At 40.0% G+C, this 27,754-nt stretch overlaps 1 protein-coding gene across 1 annotated transcript in view; it reads left to right on the top strand.

Moving 5' to 3' along the window:
• The window catches only part of LOC140480574 (ATP-binding cassette sub-family A member 13-like), a 282,456-nt gene that overhangs the window by 123,961 nt on the left and 130,741 nt on the right, over positions 1–27,754 (top strand). Inside the window, exons 18-25 of the mRNA XM_072575601.1 lie at positions 1,102–1,199; positions 6,471–6,589; positions 10,485–10,660; positions 12,290–12,366; positions 17,655–17,776; positions 19,173–19,361; positions 21,748–21,924; positions 25,829–26,009. Of these exons, the coding sequence (XP_072431702.1) occupies positions 1,102–1,199; positions 6,471–6,589; positions 10,485–10,660; positions 12,290–12,366; positions 17,655–17,776; positions 19,173–19,361; positions 21,748–21,924; positions 25,829–26,009 (1,139 nt within the window). The remainder of the gene's footprint in view (positions 1–1,101; positions 1,200–6,470; positions 6,590–10,484; positions 10,661–12,289; positions 12,367–17,654; positions 17,777–19,172; positions 19,362–21,747; positions 21,925–25,828; positions 26,010–27,754) is intronic.

Below are 27,754 nucleotides of genomic sequence, written 5' to 3' on the forward strand. Positions count from 1 at the left end.
CTTGGACGCTGCCTGACCTGCTGCGCTTTTCCAGCAACACATTTTCAGCTCTGATCTCCAGCATCTGCAGTCCTCACTTTCTCCACTTGAATGATTCACCTAACATCCCTCTTAACATATTATTCTGAACATATTAATGCTCACTCCACTTGGTGCCATTCCTGGATGCTGTTACAGTAAAACAAAATCTACACTGAAATCCATATTTGAATCTAGCACCTCTTACAGGCAGATCTAAAGCCTCAGAACAGAGAGAAGCTGTCATTACCAATGTTGTAAAAATGGCCATCACCGTGAATTTGCATCTGGCTCCTAACAGCCGCGGAAAGCTAACAGCTCCAAAGTCTCACATTTTCCTGTGCATTGTTGTAGAAGAGAGGCTCCCTGCACTCCGTGTTCCAAAAGACAGGGAAATGTTATATTTTCTCTTTCTAAAGAAACGTAGGCAATTCAACGTGCAGCATCAGCTTTACAACTTTAGTCTTCTCATGCGCAGGGTGCCGCTGACTGGGCACATATGACTTTGTGGTGCTGCATGTAAATTCAGAGAGATCTGTGACAATCACAATGACTCCCAGCCTACAAATGTCCAGCAGGTGTACAACCAAACTTAATGTCGTGTCCAGGCAGTGGTAATAATGTCCTCATTTTGTTTCAGTCTACTGTACTATCACCATTCTACCCACGAGAAGAATTCCAATGGTGTTTACTCATATCAACGTTACAAATTATTTTGAAGCAATCAATGAAAGTTAGCCATCACTTTCTTTTATAGGAGTTTCACCTGCACAGATACAAAGCAATGGCAATACATTAATTATTATTTGTGTTTTTGTTCAGAATATATGTAAATGTCAATTTTAAATGACCTGTGTAATGATTGAGCAAGACAAATTTATGTTGGAGAGTGACTTTTTGTTAATCCTTGTTTTACAAGCATTTCAAGCTTGACCAATTGGGCATTCTGCTTATTGACTTTGCAAGTGACTATTTGATGCTGAAGTGTTGATAATTTGATTTCTCAATTCCCATCTCAGTGCACCGGGTAGTCTGGGAAAATTTACTATTGACTCCTTTCTGTGTTACTCCCTCTTCTTTCAGAATGGGAGAAGTGTGTCAATTTGATTGGTTCAATAAGTACGCCATGTCATCATATGCCACAAGTCTCTTTCAGTTAAAGTTGCTGAATCTCTTTACAGGTAAAGTACCTTTGCATTTTTCAGCATATTTCATATTTTACCAAATCAACATATCAATATTCGTAATTGAATTCTTACTAACACCAACCAAGACGATCCTGTGTTGGCTGTGCAAAAGTCAGCCCTTTTAGATTACAATGCATGTACAGTCACAAAAATGAATCAAAGGGTCTGCATATTTAAATAAGTTGCCTGCAAACTTCAAAAGCTTGAATCCTGTTCATAAATTATTTTAGAAGTACACATCTTTTACTTAAAGTGAAAGAGATCGATTATCTGGAAAACCTACAAACTAGTTAATCCCAGAAAAAGAAAGTAATAAAGAACCATTAGAAGCAATAGTGCACCTGAAATTGAGAACCATAAAAGCTGGTAAATCCTGGTGAGCTAGCAATAATTTTTTTCCCAGTTCTGGGAAGTAGTTAGAGTTTGCATTCTGGTTCACTGCTGCCAGTTAGGCAAAGCAGATGGTGATAGCTGGTCAGTAGGCTGGTAGTACCAGCTTACACTGATAGATAAGTAGTAGACTTCTGCTTTAATTGAAAGTTGCAATGCATAGCTCTATAATTTTAATTTAAATGTTTATTCAGTCTGATTTTAAGCTTTATGTGCCTTTTCACACTGGTGTTGATTTTATACTTTATTGGTGAATCAAACTCAATTTTTAATAGTATTGTAGACATGAGCTTGAATGTCACAGAAGTAAAGCACAGCAATTTATAGGACTGTTTTTAACTTTTATTGTGAAGAAACCCAAGAGAAACATTAAATTTATATTGAATGTAAGACAAAGAATTAACCACAAACCTACAGCTACAGAAACAAAGTCAGCATCATGCAACTGCATCCAACTAACAATTCTCATGTATTTCATTGAATTGTTTATGGCAACCATTAGCAGTCTTATATAAACATAATGTCATCAAAGGTTCAATTTGGGGCTTGATTTTAAGAGGTGACATACTCACCATCCCTGCCTCCCCCTGACAGAAAAGTTAGTTGACTCAGATTCTGGCTGCTTTGGAGGAAACAGCCTTAACTGTGCAGAGTGGGACTTCTGACCTGGGTTTGTCTCATCCTGGAGAACTGTCAGTTGATTGGTTTGGATGGCAGTTTTGTAGTCCCAGCAAGCCAACCTCAAGCTATGGCCAAGATTTGTACTACTGTCAGTATCCCAGAAAGAACAGTCTGGAGCCTGAACAGAAGTAAATCCGATAATTTGGATGGGCCTGGCTGGAAGACCTCAGGGAGTGATGCAGGGAGGGTTATAGAGAATAGGACTGGCATTACAGCAGGGGAGAATTTGATTTGAGGACTTTGCCAAATGGGCACAAGGGAGCTTCTGAAGGAGCTTATGCCCACCCTGCTTGACAGCAATCCACACAGTGAAAACCACTGAACTATCTGCCTTGCCTACTCTTTCCCTTACCACAACTAAAATAACAGCAGAAGCAGAATGACACTTTTAATGGGATAGAACATAGAGAACATAGAAAAGTACAGCACAGAACAGGCCCTTTGGCCCACGATGTTGTGCCGTGGTTTAATCCTAATGTAAAATATAGTAACTCAACTCACTGTTATCCATGTGCATGTCCAGCAGTCACTTAAATGTCCCCAATGATTCTGCTTCCACCACCACGGCTGGCAACGCATTCTATGCATTCACAACTCTCTGCGTAAAGAACCTATCTCTGAGGTCTCCTTTATACCTTCCTCCTAATACCTTCAAACCATGACTCCTCGTACCTCTCAATCCTGCCCTGGGGGAATGTCTCTGGCTATTGACTCTATCTATTCCACTCATTATTTTGCACACCTCGATCAGGTCTCTTCTCTTCCTCCTTCTCACCAGAGAGAAAAGTCTGAGCTTATTCAACCTTTCTTCATAACGCAAGCCCTCCAGCATCTTGGTAAACCTTCTCTGCACCCTCTTCAAAGCCTCTGTATCTTTCCTATAGTAGGGCAACCAGAACTGGACACAATATTCCAAATGTGGTCTTACCAGGGATTTGTAGAGCTGCAGCAACACCTCGTGGCTCTTAAACTCGATACCCTGTTAACAAAACACCATTTGCTTTCTTAACAACCCTATCCACTTGGGTGGCAACTTTGAGGGATCTATGTACTTGCACACCCAGATCCCTCTGTTTTCCCACATTGCCAAGAATCCAGTCTTTAATCCTATATTCAGCATTCAAGTTCGACCTTCCAAAATGCATCACTTCGCATTTATCCAGGTTGAACCCCATCTGCCGTTTCTCAGCCCAGCTCTGCATCCTGTCTATGTCGCATTGGAGCCTACAGTAGTCCTCTATACTATCGACGACACCTCTAACCTTTGTGTCATCTGCAAACTTACTAACCCACCCCTCAACCTCCTCATCCAAGTCATTTATAAAAACTACAAAGAGCAGAGGCCCAAGAACAGAGCCCTGCAGGACCCCACTCAACACTGACCTCTAGACAGAATACTTTCCATCTACAATCACTCTCTGCTTTCTGTCAGTCAGCCAATCCTGAATCCAGATAGCCAAATCTCCCTATATCCCATACTTCCTGACTTTATGAATGAGCCTACTATGGGGAACCCTATCAAATGCCTTGCTGAAGTCCATATACACCACATCCACTGCTCGACCGTCATTGACCTGTCTTGTCACCTCCTCAAAGAACTCAATAAGATTTGTGGGACATGACCTGCCTCTCACAAAGTCATGCTGACTGCCTTTAATCACACTATGGTTTGCAAATAGTCATAAATCCAATCCCTCAGAATTCTTTCTAAAACTTTGCTGACCACAGACATAAAACTGACTGGTTTGTAATTGCCTTGGATTTCCCTATTACCCTTCTTGAAAAGAGAAACAACATTCGCTTCCTTCCAATCCTCCGGTATGACTCCTGTGGAGAGTGAGGAGGCAAATATCCTCGCCAGCGGCCTAGAAACCTCCTCAGCTCTTCCCGGAACAGCCTTGGATAAATCTGGTCTGGCCCTGGGGAATTATCAATCTTAATGTTTTCCAAAATTTCTAGCACATCAACTTCATCAATCTTAATCTGGTCAACACTGTATCCCAGCTCCTCTAAGTTTTTATTTATAACAAGTTCCCTTTCCTTGGTGAAAACCGAAGCAAAAAACTCATTTCGGGCTTCCCCTGTCTGCTCAGACTTCATACACAAGCCCCCTCCGATATCCCTGATTGGACCTACCTTCTCCCTGATCATTCTCTTATTTCTCACGTATGAGTAAAATGCCTTTGGGTTCTCCCTAATCCTTCTTGCCAAGCCTTTTTCATGCCTCCTCCTGGCTCTCCGCAGTCAGTTTCTGAGCTCCTTTCTAGCAAGCCTGTAATTCTCTAAAGCTGTGCTAGAACCTTGCTTCTTCCACCTTACGTAAGCTGCTTTCTTCCTTTCGATGAGAAGTTCCTCTGTTCTTGTCATCCAAGGTTCCTTAATCTAACACCTTCTTACCTGTCTCAGAGGAACAAATTTGTGCATCACTCACAACCACTGCTCCTTAAATATGGCTGCTATGCCCTTTCTGTGGAACAATTGCTTCCAGTCTGTACTTCCCAAATCCTGTCTGATAGAGTCATAATTTCCTTTTCCCCAATTAAATATCTTCCCTTGGTAACTGCTCTTTTCACTCAGCAAAGTGCTGTCCCATCACGAGATGTAACACCTGTCCTGGCTCGTTGCCAAGCACCAAATCCAAAATGGCCTCTCCCCTCGTCAGTCTGCCTACATACTGAATAAGGAAACCCTCCTGAACACACCTGACAAAAATGGGTCCATCCAAACCATCTGCACTTCGGCGGTTCCAGTCGATATTGGGAAAGTTGAAATCACCCACAACAACACCCTGCTACTTCTGCATTTTTCCAGAATCTGCTCGCCTATGAGATCTTCAATCTCTCTACTGCTATTAGGTGGTCTATAGAAAACCCACAACGTGGTGGCTGTTCCCTTGCTGTTCTTAACTTCCACCCAAACTGACTCAGTAGACAAACCTTCCTCAACAACCTTCGTTTCTGTAGCTGTGATGCACTCTCTGATTAGCAATGCTACACTCTCTGCTCTTTTTCCACCCTCCCTGTTCTTTATAAATGTTCTAAACCCTGGAACATCCAGCAACCATTCCTGACCCTGTGAAACCCACGTCTCTGTTATGGCCACAACATCGTGGCCCCAAGTACTGATCCATGCTCTAAGTTTGTCACGCTTATCTTGGATACTCATTGCATTACAGCAAACACACTTTAACCGATCCCTTTGTTTCATCACGTGAGAAATCTTCCTGATAGATTCAATACATTCTGTCACTGCCCCTTCTGCAACTGACCCCCCCCTCTCAGACATGTGGCTCTGATTCCCACCCCCCTGCCAAACTAGTTTAAACCCTCCCGCATCACACGAGCAAATCTCCCACCCAGGACATTTGTGCCCCTCCAGTTCAGGTGCAACCCGTCCTTCATGTGCAGGTCCCACCTTCCCCAGAAGGTATCCCAATGGTCTAGGTATCTGAAGCCCTCCCTCCTGCACCAACCTCACAGCCACGTGTTAAGCTGCATTCACTGACTGTTCCTCATCTCACTATCTTGTGGCACTGGTTGCAAACCTGAGTACACTACTCTACTCGCCTGCTCTTCAGCTTCCAGTCTAACTCTCTGTAGTCACTTTTCAGATCCTCAATCCCTTTCCTGCCTATATCATTGGTGCCAATATGTACCATGATTTCTGGCTGTTCACCCTCCCCCTTCAGAATCTTGTAAACCTGATCAACGTCATCCCAGACCCCAGCATTAGGGAGGCAACATATCTTCCAGGAGTCCCATTCCTGACCACAAAATCTTCTGTCAATCTGTCTAACTATTGAGACCTGACAACTATGGCTTTCCCTGGTAGGCTGTCCCCACCAGCAGTATCCAAAACAGTATACTTATTGCTGAGGGGAACGGCCACAGGGGATCCCTGCTCTAATCGTCGGTTCCCTTTCCTCCCCCTGACAGTAACCCAGCTGTTCTTATCCTGTGTCTGGGGAGTGACCACCTCCCTGTACATCCTCTCAATTTCCCCCTCAGCCTCCCGGATGTTCCGTAGTTCTGTATATCGAGAAATAATTACTTACAACTTTACTTGTTGGTTCTGTTTTTCTATTTGTTGTCCCACATGAGTACTTGCGCAACGACTCAGTAATAAGGAATACATACAAAGAAAACTTAAATAGAACTGTTGCTTCAGCAAAATAAACTTTACTTTGTTTTACAGAAAAAGTGTACTTTGTTAATGATATCATGTGTGTACAGAAGAACTGTCGTCAGAATATTTCAGGACACATAATTCATGCTCTGACTGAACTGTTTAATTTGACAACAGATGTCAAACAGGTTAGTCGCTTGTCTGTAGTGTTAACATTTTGCTGGATATATTTGTTTATGCAGTTGACTCATTTATAGGTCTAACTGAATTTTCTAGGTAAGAATTTGTTCCTGGCTGTAAGTAATAATATATTTTACTTGTAAACTTCCATCTAATACAAAGGTTTGCTTGTTTGACATAATTGATTGGGAGAAGTGACAGTTTTAACACAAATTGCCATCAGAACCAACTTTGAGTAATTTTTTTGCCTGCTACTTTAGAGATTTGCCTGCAATTTTTGGTTCAGTTTGTTGGACCCACTTGAAACATGATGGCAGGAAGTTAAAGCTGCGATTATGTTTCTTTCAGACAGTTAGGAGAGCTAGCTATTGTTTAAAATGAGCACAAAGACCATAATCTGCAAGTTAGAAATGCTGAAAGGGTCTGAATGACTGCAAATGTTCCATTCTTTGCTGCTATAGAAATGAAAAGAGATATGAGCAAGCATTGGACTTTGTTTCAGTCTTAGTGACAAATCTTTGAAATAACGGAGGAATTATATAAAAAGCTTGAATAAATAAGGGCTGTGTCCCTGTTATAAGTGCAGGAAAGAATGCTACAATCTATTTTGTACATTAGATCTCACTGATAAGCAGAGAAACCAAAAAGGAGAAATTTTACAGATTTTGAAGACATTCTTTGAACCCCAAATTAACGTCACTTTGAATGATAAATGTTCCATGTCAGCGCTCAGAGGTAGAGGAAGACTATTAATAAGTATGTATGGTGTTAATACATCTAGCTGAATCCTAAGAGTTTGGACAAATGAAAGATGGTCTTAGAAATAAGGTTGTTTTAGGCATAAGAGGTCCTGCTATTAGACCACATCTGCTGAAAAAAGAGAAACAATCTCTCAAGAAAGCTGTTCAGATGTGCAAAAGCTCTAGAGGTTGTCAATCGTTAGCTGGAACAGATTAATGGGAGAACAAATGAGAATTTTCATTTTCCTGAGAGATTTTCCATACTAAAGAAGAACAACATACAAAATACACAAAAGAAAACTTGTCCAGCATGGGCAAGAGGCTGAATCTCTTTGCATGTGTGTCTTTATTTAAAGAGAAACAAAGCAAGCCTACAACATTGGTAGCTGGAGAAATGCCTTCCAATTATTTTGACAAATAATTTTGCATAACACAAAGATCTACAATATGGTTTTTGACTGTTAGAAGGATAATTGTGGAAAAAGATCATTATGGGCAAGTTGTGAAGAACCAGATAAACATTGATGCTTTGTTCAACATCACAAACTTCACACGTGTGCAGTGACTGATGACATTAACCCAAAAACAAACCCTTTGAGAGCAAGATTGAGGCTATGTGATGGAATGGCTTCCCTCCCAAAAGGACAAAATATTCTTAGATCCCAATGTAACGAGAAGTAAACATTAAGCAAAATCATTTACTTTAGCTGAAGCAAAAGAATGTAAGAATGATTCTTCCAGAGATGGAGCATCAGCCTCAGGAAAAGTCAGATCCCTGATGAGTGGCCAACTACAACATGTATTCATACCTTTAGAAGACCAGCATGATTTGAAGAGTATATATACATGTACAGAGACTGATCAAAGTGAGACCGGGTAGGATGAACTCACAGTTTTGTTTCAGAATAAGAATTTTCTTTTTTCACTATGAATATTGAGTAACTTGGGTAAATTGTAGCTGCAAATGGTAGCCCCATGCAATTTTTCCAATTGAAGGGGTTGTTTAAAGAATTGTAATTGTATAGAGTATAGTAGCCAGCTTGCCATAGCTGTGTAACCAGTACCTCTGGTGTATCTTGTTTTTGCTTTAATCTGTGGCTGCCGGGAGTGCCTGATAATGAAGGACACTCTCCTAAGGAGCTGCTTACAAACCTGAAAGGTTCTGGAGGGTGGCCTTCCATGAACACAAGACACCCATGCAGCTCCCCAAGCCCACCCCATTCAATTCCTGAGCCCCCATTAATTAACTCATTTGCAAGCCTTCTTGCTGCCACTAGGTTCCATAAAATCCTGCCCTTGGACTCTGATTCTGTGTTAGTATGGTATATGACCTGTTGTTTACCAATTGAACTGAACTCATGTCTTGGACAACAATCTACTATGTAAACTTTGTCTTCTAAAAGGACATTACAAGAATTTTTAAGAAGGAATGGTCTAGATTTAATGCAGTCTGTTGAAACAGGAAACGGAATGGCTGGACCTACTTAGAGGTAGGAGAGGCTTTGTCTCACTCTGCTTGGGACAGCAAACTTCCCAACATTAATTTGGAGGCTAGAAGGAGCCCATGGAAGAATCACACCAGCTCATGAATGGATTTCAATTAGGCTGCTTATTGAGCTGATAGACTCTATGGTGTCAGAAAATTGTGTCTTTGTATACTTTTCACTGTATCCCTGTACTTCGGCATTTGTGTACACTTGACAGTGAAACCTACTTCTAATTCTAATTATCTCTCTACCCACTGAAATTTGGTGGTGGACCGAATGGGATTAAGTTGGAGTTAGATAGCTTTCCCATGCCTCCTGAAGGTTGTTAAGCAAACCTAGCTTCCTAGGTGTAGTCCTGCGTTTAAAGGTCATTGATACCCAACTGAGGAACATGGCATTGGGAAGGGGAATGGTTAACGATGGCCATACAGCATGTCCTTGCCTCTGACCTTCAGCTCTCATCTCTGCTCCGTGATATCTTCTTTCTGAATCCTCCCATCCTACTCACACTCATCTCAGTCTTGGGATCCCTTGATGATGAGTCAAAAACGGTGGTGCTGGAAAAGCAAAGCAGATCAGGCAGCATCCGAGGAGCAGGGGAGTTGAAAGATGGTCTTAGAGATAAGATTGTGGACTCTCCTGCTGTTTGGATGCTGCCTGACCTGCTGCCCTTTTCCAGTTCCACCCTTTTTGACACTGATTCTCCATCATCTGCATTCCTCACTTTCTCCTATCCCTTGATCATGTCTGGTGAAGAGTCCAGTGCATCACCAGTAGCAGCCACAGCTCCTGGTGATACTGCAATGGAGAGCTCTTGGTCTCTGAATGCCCTACTTCTCTTAAGATCCATGGCTGGCCAGTTAAGATCTGTGGCACTTATCACAGTTGTCCTCTTCTTCCAGACTCCCTAAGCATGGATTGGATTTGTATCAATTTCTTTAAATTGGATACCAGAAAGTTGAATGTCTAGACTCTATATAATCCCTAATTTAAAGAAAAATATTATTGCTCATTCCTTATAGCTTCTCCCAATAAGTATCTAAATGAATCAAAGATTAGCTTTATCCCTTTCTGTCACATGTATAACACTTTTGGTTCAGTTGGCAGCACTTGCACTTTGAAGCAGGAACTTTAGAGGTTGGGTTTCCTTAGCCTTGATGACAAAAATCAAATTAACCTACCAGAGTAATGCTGAGGAAGTGCTGCAGTATAGGAGGTGCCATCATACAGATGAAATATTAACTAGGGCCTAGGCTGTCCTCTCAGGTAAACGTGAAGGATCCCATGACACTATTTCAAAGAAGAGGAGAGGAATTATCCTGGCACACTTGATGATACTTACCCTTCAATCTACATCACAATAAAACAGATTATCTGGCCAATACCATGCTGAAAATTAGCTGCTTCATTTTCTACAATAATAACCATACTTCAAAGGTACTATAAAATATGTTAAGGACTAGGACTATAAAGTACTTTGGGACATCCTGTGGTGAAATATTTTAAAACATGGAAGTCGGCTAGTTTCTTTCTAGTGTGTGCCTAACGTCTATGTTATTAATTGTCTTATTTCAAGGTTCATTTGTTACTATAGCAGAGCTTGAGACAGTGTCAAGATTGTTTTCTGTGAAACAACTAGCACTTTTTTTTAATAATTACTGATGTTTTCTGTCTAGATCTTCGAAGAAACACTCTTGAAACCAGTCCATGGAAACTGTGAGACCGTTCTTAATAATAGCATACAATTACAAATTGCAAATAAGCAGGCATCGCAAATAATTGAACATGCAGTAAGGAACTACCAATGCAGTTGTGAATTGACTTCATTGATGACAGAGCAACTATATGACAGGTAACTTTCAGATCCAGTTGTCGTCTCTTGAATAGTTTCAGTTTTGTTCAATCTGCAAAATGCATCATTATTATTATTCCTTGGCCCAACTATCTATACAGCTTCATCAATGTCCTTGTCTCTGTCATAAGGTTAGAGGTTGGGATATTGGCTGGTGATTAAACAATATTCAGTAACTCCTCAGATATTGAAGCGGTACATATCCAACTGCAGGAAGTAATATCCAGGATTGAGCTGATAAATGTCAATTACTATTTGCATGACATGAATGCCAGACAATCCCCAATCAGAGAGAATCCAAACATAATCCTTGATGGAGTATGAGACCTTGATACCTTAATGCCACACAATGTGATACAGTGACATAAGCCTGTCTCTTAAAGGACATGCTCATTGAGACATAACATAATGGTCCCAGCCCTAGCCACATAACCCCAGCCCCTTGACCTCCAGCTCTCATCCCCAGGCCCACTGCTTTTGGTGACCAGTGACTCTCATCACTTAGTAACTCAACTCACTACCCTCCAACCACATGTTGTTTCTGCCTCACATTTGTTGCTGATAGGCTCACTTTTCCATGATTGGCTGACCCCGTGTATAAAGTTTTGTGTGTGATTTTCAGATTTTGGAGACCAATTCACCCGTCACTCCTGTATATATGCTGCCATGATGGCTCAGTGGTTAGCACGGCTGCCTGAGAGTGCCATGTTCGATTCCACCTCTGCAACTGTCTGTGTGGAGTTTGCACATGTCTGTGTGGTTTTCTGCCAGGTTCTCTGGTTTCATCCAACTTTCCAAATATGTGCAGGTTAGGTGGATTGGCCATGCTAAATTGCCGAGCAGTGTGAAGGCTAGGTGGATTAGCCAAATTGGGTCAATCAAGGATGAGGGTGTCAAAATTGATATGACATAGGTAGAATGTGATGTGCTGTTTTTAAAAACCTGCAGCAGTGCAGTCTTTTGTTTATAATGAACATTCAAAGTTCGAAGAGGGTCTCGTCTAATGCGCGGATGTGCTCAATGGACCTAATAATCATGAGTTAACTGGATGCCTTGATGTGTTTTCCTTTCTATGGTCAATTCAAAAGAAAGCAACGTTACTTTTGGGCACATAGGTGTCTTTCCAGCTCAATCTCAACAAGGGAATAAGACATGTTTTGAATGATATATCCTGTTAACCGAGACGGGGGGGATGCAGGTTTGGCTCCATAAATTCAGGAGCAGGGAACATTCAAGAGTGAAAAGTGCAAGTCCCAAACAAATGCAGGAAAAACAAGCATCATACCTGGAAGGTCTGAGCCTCGAGGGTAAGTAGAATAAAGAAGAACAAAGAAAGTGTACAGCTCAGGAACAGGGCCTCTGGCCCTCCAAGCCTGAGCCAATCCAAATGTACCGTATAAACCTGTTGGTCAATTCCTAAAAAGGTTTTCTAAAAAAAATTACTAAGTGTTGAATCCTTAAGGATGAAAGAGGAATGCAAAGGATAATGGATGGCAGGTCAAGGGGTGAGATGGTTTGAGGCACCAATGTAGTGAGTTCGAACTTCAAAGAACACTTATTGGAAACAATGTATTGCAGGATAATTTTCCGTGTTGACCACAACTTTGCATTTTTAAACTTGTTTCCTAGGTTTGAATTTTCTTCATCAACACTTCATCCAAACAGTACCTTTGTAACTGTACTTGAGAACATTAGAGCATTTAAAGGTAATATTTTCATAACCTTAATTTGGACTACTACTTTGAGAGGATGTATTTAGAAGCTTTGTATTAACTAATGGTTTGAGTTATGTGCAGTGGCAGTGAGGCTAATAAAGTTCTAACAAAGTTAGAATGCAGTATTTGATGATTTGGAGAGTTGCTGTTTGCTTTCTCACCGACTTCACAAGAGCCTGTAGAGAGTGCTACATTTGATCAGTTATGGGTTAGAGCAAGATTAGGTTCAAAAACCTGTGAAAACCTTGTTGGTGACTGTCAACGAGGTGTCCATTTGCAGCTGACTGAAAAATTCAGGCCAGAGTGCTTTTATTTTATTGTGGAAAAGTGAATCTGTAGTAAAAGTCTTCAAGACAATGCAGTAACTGTGATGAAAAGCATTGATTCAGCAATGATTTGGAGATGCCGGTGTTGGACTGGGGTGTACGAAGTTAAAAAAACACACAACACCATGTTATAGTTCAATAGGTTTAATCGGAAACACTAGCTTTCGGAGCGCTGCTCCTTCATCAGGTGGTTGTGGAGTACACAATTGTAAGACACAGAATTTATAGCAAAAGTTTACAGTGCGATGTAACTGAAATTATACATTGAAAAATGCCTTGATTGTTTAAGGCTCTCTTCTGTTAGAATGACCATTTTAGTTTCACTTCTTTCATATGTAAATCACAACATTTAAAAAAAATGTTACATTCTCAAGTGAACTTTAACAATTGGTTAGGTAAAAACAATGACTGCAGATGCTGAAAACCAAATACTGGATTAGGGGTGCTGGAAGAGCACAGCAGTTCAGGCAGCATCCAACGAGCAGCGAAATCAACGTTTCGGGCAAAAGCCCTTGGTGTCAGCCCAGATAATGTATTGGGTATTAGCATTCCTCTGTGCTGCTGTCTGTGCCATAATGTTTAGACTGATTCTAATCTAAAAAAATGAATTAACAGAATCTTAAATGGATTCATGCAGTTTTAGAGCAAAGTACAATGTAAGTGTGCAAGTACAAATTCACCCCACAAACTTATGTGTGTGACGGTGGGGGGAGTGGTGGGGTTGTGAGTGTCTATGAGAGAGAGTGTAGCAGAGTCTGTGAGAGTGAATGCAGCTTCAACATTCTAACAGCTGAGAGACCTAACAATCAAGGTATTTTTCAAAGTATAATTTCAGTTACATCACACTGTAAACTTTTGCTATAAATTCTGTGCCTTACAATCTTATACTCCACAACCATCTGATGAAGGATTAGCGCTCTGAAATCTAGTACTTCCAATTAAACCTATTGGACTATAACCTGGTGTTGTGTGATCTTTAACATTGATTCAGCTGACAGGGAAATGTTCAAACTTTTGAAAACAAAGAAATTAATGTTTGCATTTAAGATAATTATTTTGGATGATTATTGAACTGTTTCATAATATACTTATAAGCAATTTATAACTAAAGTATGCTTTTGCAAAATGATTAGGTGGTTCATGAAAATATGCTATTAATGCTTGAATATTAACACATAATATTCTGCTGTTTCTTCACTGTTCCTGGGTCAAAATCCTAGACCTCTCTCCCTAACAGCAATATGGGTCAACTTCCATCAAATGAACTGCAGAGGTTCAAGAAGGCAGCTCACCACCTACACAAGAACATATTAGGGTGGGCAATAAATGCTGGCGCTGCCAGCAACACTTGCATCCTATGAATTAATAAACAAAATCTAGCTGACAATTTGAAAAATTTGCCTGGTACAGGTGGTACTGCTATAATTCGCATTCTGTCAATGCAAATTCGCTGTAACATGACTGATGAATTATGGACATTGCTTCTAACAGCAAAAACTTTTAAAACATGTGTTGGCTGTAATGTGATTACATCATCAATACTGTTAAGAGCTGTTTCTAAAGCACGATTTTTGTACAATGCAGAGTTGCACAAGAATGCAACCATTGTGTTATACAAGCACTGACTAAATATCCTTTCCACAAAAAAGCAGGACAAATTCAATACAGCCAATTACTGCCCATCAGTCCACACTCAATGTTGAAACTTGTTGTTGGTCATGCAAAAGAGTGGTATTGACTCAATTGTAACCTGCTCACCAATACTCAATTAGATTTTGCCAGACACGGCTCAAACCCTGACCTCATTACAGCTTAGGTCTAAACATGGCCAAAAGGGCTGAATATAAGGGGAGGAGTGAGAATAATTGCCCTTGACATCAGCCCACATTTAACAGAATGGGGAATCTAGAAGAACTGGCATCAAACTGGAATCAATTGAAATCAGCGGGAAAAGTCTTTGCACATTGAAGTCATACTTAACACAAAGGAAGATGATGTGGTTGTTGAAAATCAATCCTCTGAGCCCCAGGGCATCGCTGCAGGAGTTCATCAAGGTAGTATCCTATGCCCAACCAATCTTCCGCTGTTTAATCAATGACCTTCATAAGACCATAGGAAGTTAGAACAAGAGTAATTGTTCAGCACCATTCAATAGGATCGTGGCTGATCTAGCATTCCTCATATCCACTTTCCTCCATTTGCCTCATAAACCTTGATTTCTTTTACTGATAAAGCGTGTATCTATCTTGGCCTGAAATACACAGAAGGACTCTGCCTCACAGCTCTCTATGACAAGGAGTTCCAAAGACTCTCATTCCTCAGAGAAGAAATTCCTCCTCATCTCAGTCTTAAATTGGCACCCCTTTATTTCTGAGACTATGCCCTGTGGTCCTAGACTCTCCTATGAGAAGAAGCACCAAATTGGTATTTACCATGTCAAGCTGTTTAAGAATCCTATATGTTTCAATGAGATAATCTCTCATTCCTCTAAACTCACTCAGTACAGTCTTTGATCATAAAACAATACCTTCCAATCCTAGGGAACCTTCCCTGAACTATTTCCAATGAAATGATATCTTTCCTTGAATAAGGAGACCAATGATTACATAATGTGCAGGGACATTCGTGATTCCTCAGGTACAGATGCACATGTAGCAAAGTCTGGACAACATTCAGGGTAGGGTAAATAATGGCGGGTAAGTTCCATCTCATAGACAAGGACTATCTCCAAAGGGACAATCTAATCATCATCTGTTGACATTCAATGGCATCACCATCAGTGAATTCCCCACTATCAACATATTGGGGATTGCCATTGACCAGAAACTGAGCTAGGAATACTTACCAAAAATACAGTGAGTATAAGAGTGGGTTAGAGGCTAGGAATTTTTCAACTGAGTAACTCCCCTATGAATCCTCAAATCCTGTCCACATCTGCAAGGCATAAGTCAGGAGTGTGATTGAATGCTCTCTGCTTACCTGGATAAGTGTAGCTTCAACAACACTCAAGATGTTTAACGCTATCCAGGGACATAGCAGGGTACTTGACTGGTACCCTATCTAGTACATCTGACATTGACTTCTCTACCATGTGCATCATTTGCAAATGTAATGCAACATCTCACCAAAGGTCTTCTGATTGCATCTTCCCATGACTTGTACCATCGAGAAGGACAAACCAGCAGATGCACAAGAACACCACTGCCGGAGAGTTCCCTTCAGACCCACACACCATTTTGACTTGAAACAATATTGCCATTCCTTCAATATCACTGGGTCAAAATCCTATAACTTGCTCCCCAACAGCAATGTGTATTTACCTATACCACCTCAACTGCTGTGGTTCACAAAAGTAGCTTACCAACACTTTATCAATGCAGATTCAAAATGGAAAATAAATGCTGGCCTAAACAGTGATGCCCATATAGAGTCATTGAGTCATACAGTTGTACAGCATGGAAACAGATCCTTCAGTCCAACCTGTCCATGCCGACCAGATATCCCAACCCAATCTAGTCCCACCTGCCAGCACCCGACCCATATCCCTCCAAACCCTTCCTATTCATATACTCATCCAACTGCCTCTTAAATGTTGCAATTGTACCAGCCTCCCCCACTTCCTCTGGCAGCTCATTCCATACACGTACCACCCTCTGCGTGAAAACGTTGCCCCATAGGTCTCTTTTATATCTTTCCCCTTTCACCCTAAACCTATGCTCTCTAGTTCTGAACTCCCCAACCCCAGGGAAAAGACTTTGTTTATTTATCCTATCCATGCCCCTCATAATTTTGGAAACCTCTATAAGGTCACCCCTCAGCTTCCGACGCTCCAGGGAAAACAGCCCCAGCCTGTTCAGCCTCTCCCTATAGCTGAAGTGTTCCAACCCTAGCAACATCCTTGTAAATCTTTTCTGAACCCTTTCAAGTTTCACAACATCTTTCCGATAGGAAGGAGATCAGAATTGCACACAATATTCCAACAGGGGCCTAACCAATGTCCTGTATAGCCGCAATATGACCTCCCAACTCCTGTACTCAATACTCTGACCAATAAAGGAAAGCATACCAAACGCCTTCTTCACTATTCTATCTACCTGCGACTCCACTTTCAAGGAGCTATGAACCTGCACTCCAAGGTCACTTTGTTCAGCAACACTCCCTCGGACCTGACCATTAAGTGTATATGTCATGCTGAGATTTGCTTTCCCAAAATGCAGCACCTTACATTTATCTGAATTAAAATCCATCTGCCACTTCTCAGCCCATTGGCCCAGCTGGTCAAGTTCTTGTTGTAATCTGAGATAACCAGATGTATGTACTTGGTATTTAAGAGATAAGTGGCCATTTATTTTATGATTTCATTGAATTTGTTGGGAAGATTTTATGGCACAGTGCCTCTGAGCCAAAATCTCTTGTGCAAATCCAAGTTCAGAGTTTGGTGGCCAAAGATAGCACATTCATAAGGCCAAAGTGTATTCATTTGTTAATCCTTCCAGAAGAAGCCAGTGGAAGATGGTAAGAAGGAAAGGGATTCTTGGTCTGCCATGTGGTGATCTATGTACTGAGAAGACCTCGGAGACTGATAGTTCAAGGCTATAAAGTGCCTGTCACGTGTACATTGCCATGGCAACCCATCTCTTTGGGGAATTGGTTGGCTCAGTTGGCTGGATGGTCAGTGTCGATCACATTGATACCTCCAGCATGTGGTGCAATCTCAATTCCAGCTGGAATGGTTTAGGGACTTGTCTCTTTGGTCTACCCATGGGGAAGGTTGTGACAGTATGTGTTAATCTTCCTTCAAGCAGGAACCTGAAGAAAATTGAACTTAGAATGAACATGGTTCTAATTCCATTCCGCAGCATCATTTTACTTCCTGTCTATTATTTGCATGACTTATGCAACCTTTAATTTTGTATAAGGCTTGTTCATTTTGCATTTGATTATTTTTAATAGGTTTTCCAATAGAGAGCTGTGTGCAAAACATCACAATTTTAAAAATCCACTTGCAGCAAATCAATAACCTCTCACCTGAAGCAGTTGATGTGTTAATGACAGCAAACCTGACTGTCTCAAAGGTAACTTTGGAAGTCGCTAGATTGGATTCATCTTTTTTTTTCAAATCCGAAGTAACTGGTTAAGGTAGTTTGGGTATCAGTTCTTATAAAATGAGAAGAAAACTCTCATCTTTCTGAATAACATGCTGCAAAATTACATTGAATCAACATAAACATGTTAAGCATGAACTACTTCACAAAGCACCACTGCATAAAAATTATCATCATTTCCTCTATGGAAATTTTAAAAGGTAGCATTGAAGCCATTGTTCAAGTAGTGTGAAACTTTCACTATCACAATGAGCAATTTTGGTTTTATGCTTGTAAAGTTTAACAGGTTACAAGAATTATTTGATATTTAGCAATTTGTATAAATCCTCATTATGCTTTATTTTCAAACGTACGGAGGCTCAGACAACCTGAATCAAATGATTGAAGGTAGAATCTCAGCAATTTCAGACTGCTTTCTTGTATCATTTTTGAACTTTGCAACATTAATTGGATTTTATAAACGTGACAGGGGCTCACCCACAGGTTGGAAAATCTGTGTTTACTTCTTTTTGAGAGGCTCAACAGAACTTTGGGGTAATCAGCTATTTACCTGTATAATGTTGTCCCTCCCACTTGATTAAGCCACCAAGGTAAACTCTCCAGTACAGCAATGGTACCAGGAGATGTGATCACTGCCAGTACTACTCTCTGGCCTGTAGGTAGTCTTGGTGATGGATACCTAGATTGAAGTGAGTGTTTGAAGGATGGCGATCACAAAGAGGAGGTCAGTAATGAGATTGAGAAAGAGGGTTGAAAGCAAGGTTTAGATTTAACAGGATCCTTTCAAGTCCAGTGACCCTTCTTCAGAACCGTTCAGTTCTGTTAACATTGTATTCTCTTCACAGAAAACTCTGAGATGGTTCTGTTTCAAACTACAAACTTAGAGTGACGTACAGTTCATGAGTTAGTGAAAGTAAAGTATGAACTCCTTTAAACTGTGATAAAACTAACTAGGTTTCTCTGCTGGCTCAATGTCAAAGTGAACACTTTAGCCCTACTGATTGGTAAATTAGCTGAAAAAAAGGTGCAAAATCAACTGAGAATTAAGAGTCAAAGGCTCAATGTTACTATATATTTACAGATTCAGCTGTAGGTCTGAGATTAAATAATGAAAAATTCCGGTAATATCTGAGAGTCCAGGATTATATCTAAGTTTTGAGAATGGAAATCTGTAGCATTTTCTGGTGCTTTTCAACTTGTGCTGCAAAGTTGATAGTACTAATTCCATGACACATTGAGAATGATAAAGGTAATGTGTTGGAGGAGAAAGTGAGGTAATGTGTTGTTAACATCATTTTGTTTTGTATTTCTCAGTTATATTATCGTTAATGTCAAATCCAAGGCTGAACCTTGTTTCTTTTAACAGTTAATTCGTGGCCTTATTATCACAGCAGACAGGTGTGATGAGGAAAGCCTGGATCTGATGCTGTCAATTTCAGACAATGCAAGCATTTCATCTCTGACTACCGAACTGTGTGCTTTAACTCCTTTGCAAACTTATAAACTTATTTTGACAATCAGCCAGCACGTTGATTTTAGATGCTTCGCTTATAAGGTAAAGCAAAAAACATTTTTGTTTATATTTTCTGTTCTTCCAGTCACTCTGTCTCTCTTTCACCATCTTTGTGCAGGAATTGTGAGCTGGCTCAATTTCTTCTTGATTCTTTATACAGTTGAGGGCAGTGGAGGCTTCACCCTGACTGATCTGCTGGTTTGGGCAGGGTAACTGATAGAACATGGGAAACCAGGAAGTCAGGGCTTTTAACTTGCCTGATGTGGAGTTTTAACTTCGCAGTGTATATGTGATCTCACCAACTGATTCCCACCTGAAAGGCAGCCTGACCAACAGGCCTGACTTTCACTCAAGAGTTAAAAGTCCAGTCAGAGCTGGAGGACCAGGTCCAACCCCTGAACAAGGCAGGGGAGATCACAGAGTCAGTAAGGTAATGGCGGCTGATCCTGAATGGAGCAGTTGTTCAAATCTCGGGATGACTCCCAAGTTGCATGGATTGGGCAGAGGTCACAGATCTGATGAGGGAGCTGTGAGGCCGTTTTGAGGGGTGGCAGGTGAGAAAACTATCTATTATATTGTCAAAGTTAGCATCTTGCAGTTCAAATATAGAATCATAGCATATTATAGCACTTGTGAGACCATTTGGCAAATCATGCTACCCATTGTACTTGATTTATGTCTGTTACATGCTTCCTTATCTCCTGTTTATTTTCTGTCCTTAGAATAGACATTGTCTGCGACTTATTCCTTACCTCCACCCATATAGATTGTACATCTTCTGATCCCAGATTATTTCCTGTTATTGTACATATTCTATCCCGTACTAACAATGCTAAACCCCACCCTTCTGTTCCTGCCTGTCCTTTTGAAAAATCACACATCTCTGTCTATTTAGTCCAATCTTTGATCTCCTTGAAACTGTCTCCATAATGACTGTAAGTTCTCATCTATTAAACTACATTTGTGCTGTTACTTCATTTATTTTGTTCTGAAGATTGCGTGCATTTCAGTGAAGTGCCAATAAGTTTGTATTTTTATCATTTTGAGCCTATTTGCTGCCATGTTTCTATGTTTGTACTCTCTATCCATTCCTGTCCCACTCTGGTTATCATTATCCAAATTATGGCTCTGAAATGCTCTCATATTCTTTTGCTTTAGAAGTCTATATTTCCCCCTCTGATTAATTTAAAGTTCTCTCTCCATCTATAGTTACTTGATTTTCCAGGACACTGATCCCAGAACATTTCAAATGAAACCCGGAACAACTGCCTTCTACCCTTGTACTGGAGGCAGTGCTCCATAAACTGAAACAATTTTTGAGATACCAATCTTTGAGACATGCATTTAACTCCTTGGATTTATTTACACTTTGCCAATCTGTTCCTGCTCAGGAGATAAGGTAGTAATCCTGACCTTATTATCACTCTTAACTATTCAGATACTTTGAGCAGAACCTCCTTTCTAGTCTTATCAATGTTGTACCAACACGAGCAACAACTGGATCCTTCTTGTTCCTTTCCATTCCTAAGGAGATGTCCTCAACCCTGGCAGAAAGCAAGTAACTCAGCCTTTGGGTCTCTTGCTGATGGTTGTAGAGAGCAGTATCAAAGCTTATTCTGTTCCAGTTATGACTATGCTACTTTTGTGTCCCCTCACTTGAATGGCTCCCTATACTAAGGTGCCATGATCAGTTCACTCACCCTCCCTGCCGTCCCCAGTCTGATTCATACAGCTTGTAAGAACTCTGTAATTTTTGGATAGTTGTAGGCTCCTCAAAAGCTACCCCTTGGTCCTCCATACCTGCCCCACTTGCAGTCACACCATCATGTCCCTGATCATAGGTTGAATTTGAATTACCTCATCTGAATGATGTGAATTGCCTTCTGGAGCAAAATGTCCAGGTAGCTTTCTCCTGTGATGCAACATCTGCAACTCTGATCCTATCCCCTCAAGTTAGATACGAAGTTCCTTGAGCTGCAAACACTTAGTCCAGATTTGCTTTGGATCACCTTTGTATGCAGCAGCACTCATATGTTTCAGCAGTAACACTTCACCCATCCTGCCATCACTGTCTATGTAATTTATTATTTAATTATTGTATTTATTTTGTAAAAATAGTGGTTTCAATCTTATATTTAACATGATATTTAATATATTTTATTGCTTGCTTTTATATAATATTTGTATAAATCTATTCATGATAATAATAGATTTTGATAGGGAATCCCAAATCTGCTGAGTATTGATAGAAATGTGTATGTCTGCATTTGTTTATCTGCTTCATTTATATCATATAGAATATGAATGACACAAATGATATCCTATGTGCTATTCTGTTTTTAGCTCCCGTGTTGTGATCTAACTTTAATTACTGAAGAGTTTCAAAAGTGGAGTTCAGTAAAATTATTTCATTTTTTATTGTTACCAGGCATTTCTACCAATGATAATTCCTCCTCATGTTAATCAGATAATGGACAATATCCTGGAAGTGTTCTCCAGCCTCAGTTCTTTCACTGCTAAGTCATTAAAAATTTTGGATTTGATACCCAATCTTTTGCAGTCTGTCCGTGACATGAACCTTCCATCTGTTTTTGAATTCAGCGAGGTATGAGAATATTACATTGCTCTTAAATTCAAGATTACTTTAGATTTTTGAATGTTTGGCTTTGTGACTGGACATCATTTAATATCTTAGAAAAAGAAAGAAAACTGCATTTGCTTTCTGGTGAATGGTGAGAAGGATAGCCATTATGATATTTTGTTTCTTATATTTCAGTTACTGCAACACTATTCTAAGTGGTAATTGTATACAGGTTATGCACAGATTTTGGGAATCAAAACAAGTTGAATTTGTGAAATATCTACTGTCCTTATTTAATTTATGGTACTTGTGCAATTATGACATTAATCTTGTGATCCAGGAGTAATGAGCAGCTTCTATTATTAAGATGGATTTATTAATATTTGGACTACCAACAGCTCTAGTGGAATTTGTATCTCTTGACCTCATAAATTGTGTTTGTTTTTAGCACATGTAATGTAGAAACATAAACTAGGAAGGACTTGAAAGGCTAAGATGGCTTTAGAATGGATATGTGTAAATGCCCAGAGCTTTGCACGAAACCTTTGTGAGCTTCAGACACATAGAAATGTGTTGTTTCTTATGATTCAGTAACTCAACCCTCTAATTTCTTTGTTTATTTGTCCAACATGTTACAAATACTTTGTGGTTTGAGATAAAGAGGTTTTCTAAACCACAATTCCTTTCATGGATTCATTTGGATGATGTAATCATATCCTTAAATGTCTTGACCAATAATATTTCACTTCTTTCCAGTTTACTGTGGTTGTCTTTACTCAAACTGCTACACATTTCTATTACTTCACATGTAACTAGAAGATATTCATCCAATAGGAAGTTTGAAGAAACTTTATCGAATGAATGATGAGAATTTGGAACCACACAGAGTAATTGAAACCAATGACTTTGATGCATTTATGAGGAAGCTTGGACAAGCAAATGAGGGAGAAGCTGAAAAGATGGTTTTAATTCATTCATAACTTCAGGATAAAGGGTAAACATTTTAGGACTGAGATGAGGAGAAATTTCTTCACTCAGAGAGTGATGAGCCTGTAGAATTCCTTACCAAGAAAGTGGTTGAAGCCAGAAGATTATGTTTGCAAGAAGGAGATGTACATAGCTCTTGTGACTAAATGGATCAAAGGATTTGGGGAGGAGAGCGGAATTAAGATTTTGAACTCACTGATCATAGAGATGTACAGCATGGAACCAGACCCTTTGGTCCAACTTGTCCATGCTGACCAGATATCTCAAACCAATCTAATCCCACCTGCCAGTACCCAGCTCATATCCATCTAAACCTTTCCTGTTCAAGTGATTTTATAAACTTCTATAAGGTCACCCTTCAGCCTCCAACACCCCAGCCTATTTAATCTCTCCCTAAAGCTCAAATCCTCCAACCCTGGCAATATCCTTGTAAATCTTGTAAACTTTGTAAATCAGTTAAAATCATATTTGATGGCAGGTCCAAGGGGCCGAATGGCCTACTCCTGTTCCCATCTTCTATGTTTTCCACCGGTTCCAGAGGTACGTCATAGCATATGTAAACAGGTTGATGAAAAACATCGACCCTGAGGAACTCCTGCCATGATGCCTTTGAGCTGAGATGACTGACTTCCAAAAATCAATGCCGTCTCCCTTTCTACCAGGTACCAGAAGCAGAGTTTTCTCCCAGAATTGTCATTGATCCTATTTTTGCTTGAGCTCCTTGATGCCAAACAAATTTAAATGTTAAGGGCAGTCATTTTCACAGTCATATCTTTTTTCATCAATGTTTAAACCAAGGCTGAAATGCGGTTAGGAGGTGATTTGTCCTGGTGAAACCCAAACTGAGTGTCAATGAGCTATTTGTTCCTTCATAAGTGCCCCTTGACATGTTGATGTCCATGACCACTTTTATCAATTCATTAATGATTGAGAATAGCCCGACAGGGCAGTGATTGGTCAGTTGGATTTGTTTTATTTGTGTGTGCATGGGAGACCTGGGCAGTTTGCCACATTGCTGGATGGATGTCAGTGTTGTGGCTTTACTGAAACAGCTTGGTTTTAGTAACAACACATTTTGGGGCACACATCTTCAGAAATACTGTTGTCAGGACCCCTAGCCTTTGCAGTTTTCAGTGCCTTCAGCATTATCCTGATATTATGTGGAGTGAATCATTTTGGCTGATGAATGTCATTTTCATGCTGGAAACCCCAGAGGAGATTGAGGTGGATCACGTGCTTGGAACTCCTGGCTGAAAGTTGTTGTGAATGCTCCAGCTTTTACCTTTTGCACTGATATTCTGGGGTCCCCTACTGTAGGGGATGGGGATATTTGTGGAACCTTATCCTACTGAGTTGTTTAGTTGTTCACCATGATTCATGACTGGGTGTGACAGGACTGCAGAGTTTAGATCTGATTTGTTAGTTCTGGAAGTTCTTATCTCCATCTAACACCTTGTTTGGAACACATGTAGTTCTGTATATAAGCTTCATTTGGTTGACACCTCATCTTCAGGTGAGCTTCTGGCATGCCCTCCTGCACTCTCCATTGAACCAAGGTTGATCCCTTGGGGGATATGCTGGGCCCTGAAATTGTGGTTTGTGTACAAGCATGACTCTGTTGCTGCTGATGGCCGCCTTATAGAAGTCCAATCTTAAGTTATTAGATCAGTTTGAAGTCTGTCCCATTTAGCACAGTCATAGTGCCACACAATATGATGGAGGTATTGTCAACATGAGGATAGAACTTTGTCTCCAGAAGGACTGTACAGTGGTCACTATGACTGATGCTGTCATGGACAGATGCACCTGCAGGTGACAGATTGGTGAGGATGAGGTCAAGTGTATTTTTCCTTCTTGTTGGTTCCCTCACCACCTGCTGCAATCCCATTCTAGCTGCTATATCCTTTAGAACCCTACCAGCTTGATCAGTAGTGCTGTGGCCGAGCCACTCTTGCTGGTGGACTTTGAAATATCCCACCCAGAGTATGTTCTAAGCCTTTGTCACCCTCAGTGTTTCCTCCAGGTGATGTTCAACATGGAGGAGTATTAATTCATCAGCTGTGGGAGGGCAGTACATGATAATTAGCAGAAGGCTTCCTTGCCCATGTTTAACCTGATGCCTTGAGACTTCCTGGTTTCTGGAGTCATAAAGCTATTTAAATAAAGAAAGTCAGAATGAGACTCAGGTATATCACATATAAAAGCAGGAACTTGTAGATGATGCAGCCTGTTTCTATGTTGTTTGTCCAATTAAATTCTGGATGTTTATTTTTAAATCTCCAAATGCCTAACTCTTGTAGCATAAAGCTCTGTCTGCAGCATTGCTTCTCTGGTTGCCAGGACACTGATGCCAACTCACCTTACATGGAGCCCTAATGGAACACATTCTTCTTTCCCAGTACTGCTCAATGAATCTAAACTGTTTTTTTCATATCACATTTTAAACTATCATTTGATTCTCTAATCTGCTTGACCTTACACTTGTTGACATGTGGCACATATAATACTCCAGAAATAATAATCTTTGAGATAGTTCACTTTCATTTTTTCTTATAGTTACAAGACGTTTTTATAAATAAAAACATACCTACTGATATAGATTTTCAGGTTTTTATTAAATTGAACTTTAAAATAGAAGAACGAAATAAAAGAAAACATCCTTGTTGCAGTAGAAAGTGTTTTGTGCATGCATCTCATTCTTTCATATTTGCCATTTGTGAAAATAATTTACAATATTTTAGAAGAACCTAACCTTTGCAAAAGATGAGACTTTACTTTGGAGTGTATGGGTGCAAGTAGATAAAACTTCAAATTGTGTGAAGTTTAAGTTTCAGTTCTATCCTTCATTGCATTGCTGTGAATACAACATCCTATGCCATGCTTCCCTTATAACTCTGGAAGTTTAAAAACTGACTGATATTGTTTTTTTGTCTCTGTCTAGAATGTTAGAGGAAGGTCTCTGAGGATTTCCGCAAGTGGTTCTTTTCAAACTCTCTCCAAAGCAATTTGTAGGAAACAATCAGACAGCTTATTCGGTGATGCAATGATGTTCTCAGAATTACCACAAATCAACACACTCACCGAGGAAGATTTAATCAAATACAATGTTCCTACAAATACCAGTAAGAGTATTTGGCTAAATTGAGGAGACAGTTCTGTTATGTCTTGGTGTTATTGTTTGTAACTAAAATACCCTTTTTCTAGTCACATTTAAATATTTTATTTCAGAGAAATGAAGACCAAACTGGTGATAGAATTAGTGTTTGGCAAATTGTGTAGAATTGTGTTCCTTTCTGGCACTCACCCACCTGCTCCCAATAAAACTGCAGTTTTAAACATGGAAGACAAAGTATTGGGTGCTACATACATCTTTAGGCCAAGTAAAGCCTTTCAGTAGGCAATTTTTGGCAGAGAATGGAACCAGATTGAAATCCACCAATTGGTTGGGAATAGAGGGGGTGTAGATCTGTCCCACCCTGTGCACCCTGGACCCCAATACTGTGCCTGTCTTGCTAAAGCTTCCACTCTGGTCCTACAAAGAATTACATTCAACATTAATTAATAAAAATTAATTAATTAAAAATAATAAATAAAATAATTAATAAATGATTAATACACTGCCAAGTGTTAGGTAGCCATGGGACAGGTTATTTAAGTAGGGTGGGGGGTTGGGGATTACAGGCTGTCCATCAACATTTTCATTAAAAGGAGCAATACCCTGGTGAGACATAAAATCCTGTCCAGTAAGCTTTACCCAGTGCAGATTTACCAAGATGATACCAGGAATGGAATCAATAAATATGAGGAAAACCTGAGAAACTTCATATTTCACATGGGCAGAGAAAGCTGGGGAGTTTTAAATGAGAGACTCCAAAATCAAGAAGAATTTTTAGATATCCAATAGGATAACACTATTTCATCTGGTTGGGGAATGTGTCCAAGTCAGTCTTCAAGGGGTCAATGATCACTGAGCATGAGAAGATAATTTAAGATACTTTTCTACAAATTGTTGTTGAAGCGTGGAATGCTTTGCCATAAGGATTGGCTGAGGAAGAGACCATCACTTCTTTTAAGGAAACAAAGATGAAACAGTATGATAGGACTGTGAAAAGAGAACAAAGCAATGGCAGTAGTTATGATGTCCTCCAGTGACATGTCAGCGTAGAGACAGAATTAACTGAATGAACTTTGGATACGGTGCCATGGACCTTAATAGCTCTATCACATTAATTCCAATGCCAAAAATTAATTAAATGGAGTGTTGTTGCATGCAGTTCTATGTTAATAGTGCTAATTCAAAAGAAATGCATAATTCATTTTGACTTCTGATTTTTGTTACATTTTATCATGTAAAAGCCTGTGGAAAGGAGTATCATATGTTAACTGCAATTTTGATACACATATAGATATTCCCAGTGAATGATTTTTGCTGAAAGTAAATGCATAGATGACCCACAGCTTATTTGTATCAGTTACTTGGGTGAACTGTACAGTCAAGATGATTGCAGCTTTGATTTTCAATCTATGTAGATAAATCTATGTAGAGAAGTCAGAGAGAGAGAGAGGATCAGCATGGACCTGCTTCTTTGGGACCAGCAGATGTTTCAACTGCTTGACTGCTTTCAGTGAATAGCCATACTAGAGAAAGATGGTGCTTGAAGAATTGGCCACTCCACTTTCATTGTAAAACTGTTCTTAAACTTGAAAGCCCTTTTCCTGAGGCAGTATCTGTTAGCTATAATCAAATTGGCCCTAAAATCCATCCAACCCCAGACTTTCTGGAGTTTGTATCTTTTGCAACCTTTCTGAAAAATAAGTCAAGGACAGCATAATATTGTTAAAGGAGCAGCATCGTTACAACAGTTAA

Source organism: Chiloscyllium punctatum, chromosome 8, assembly GCF_047496795.1.
Source record: "Chiloscyllium punctatum isolate Juve2018m chromosome 8, sChiPun1.3, whole genome shotgun sequence".
NCBI classification, from domain to species: Eukaryota; Metazoa; Chordata; class Chondrichthyes; order Orectolobiformes; family Hemiscylliidae; genus Chiloscyllium; species Chiloscyllium punctatum.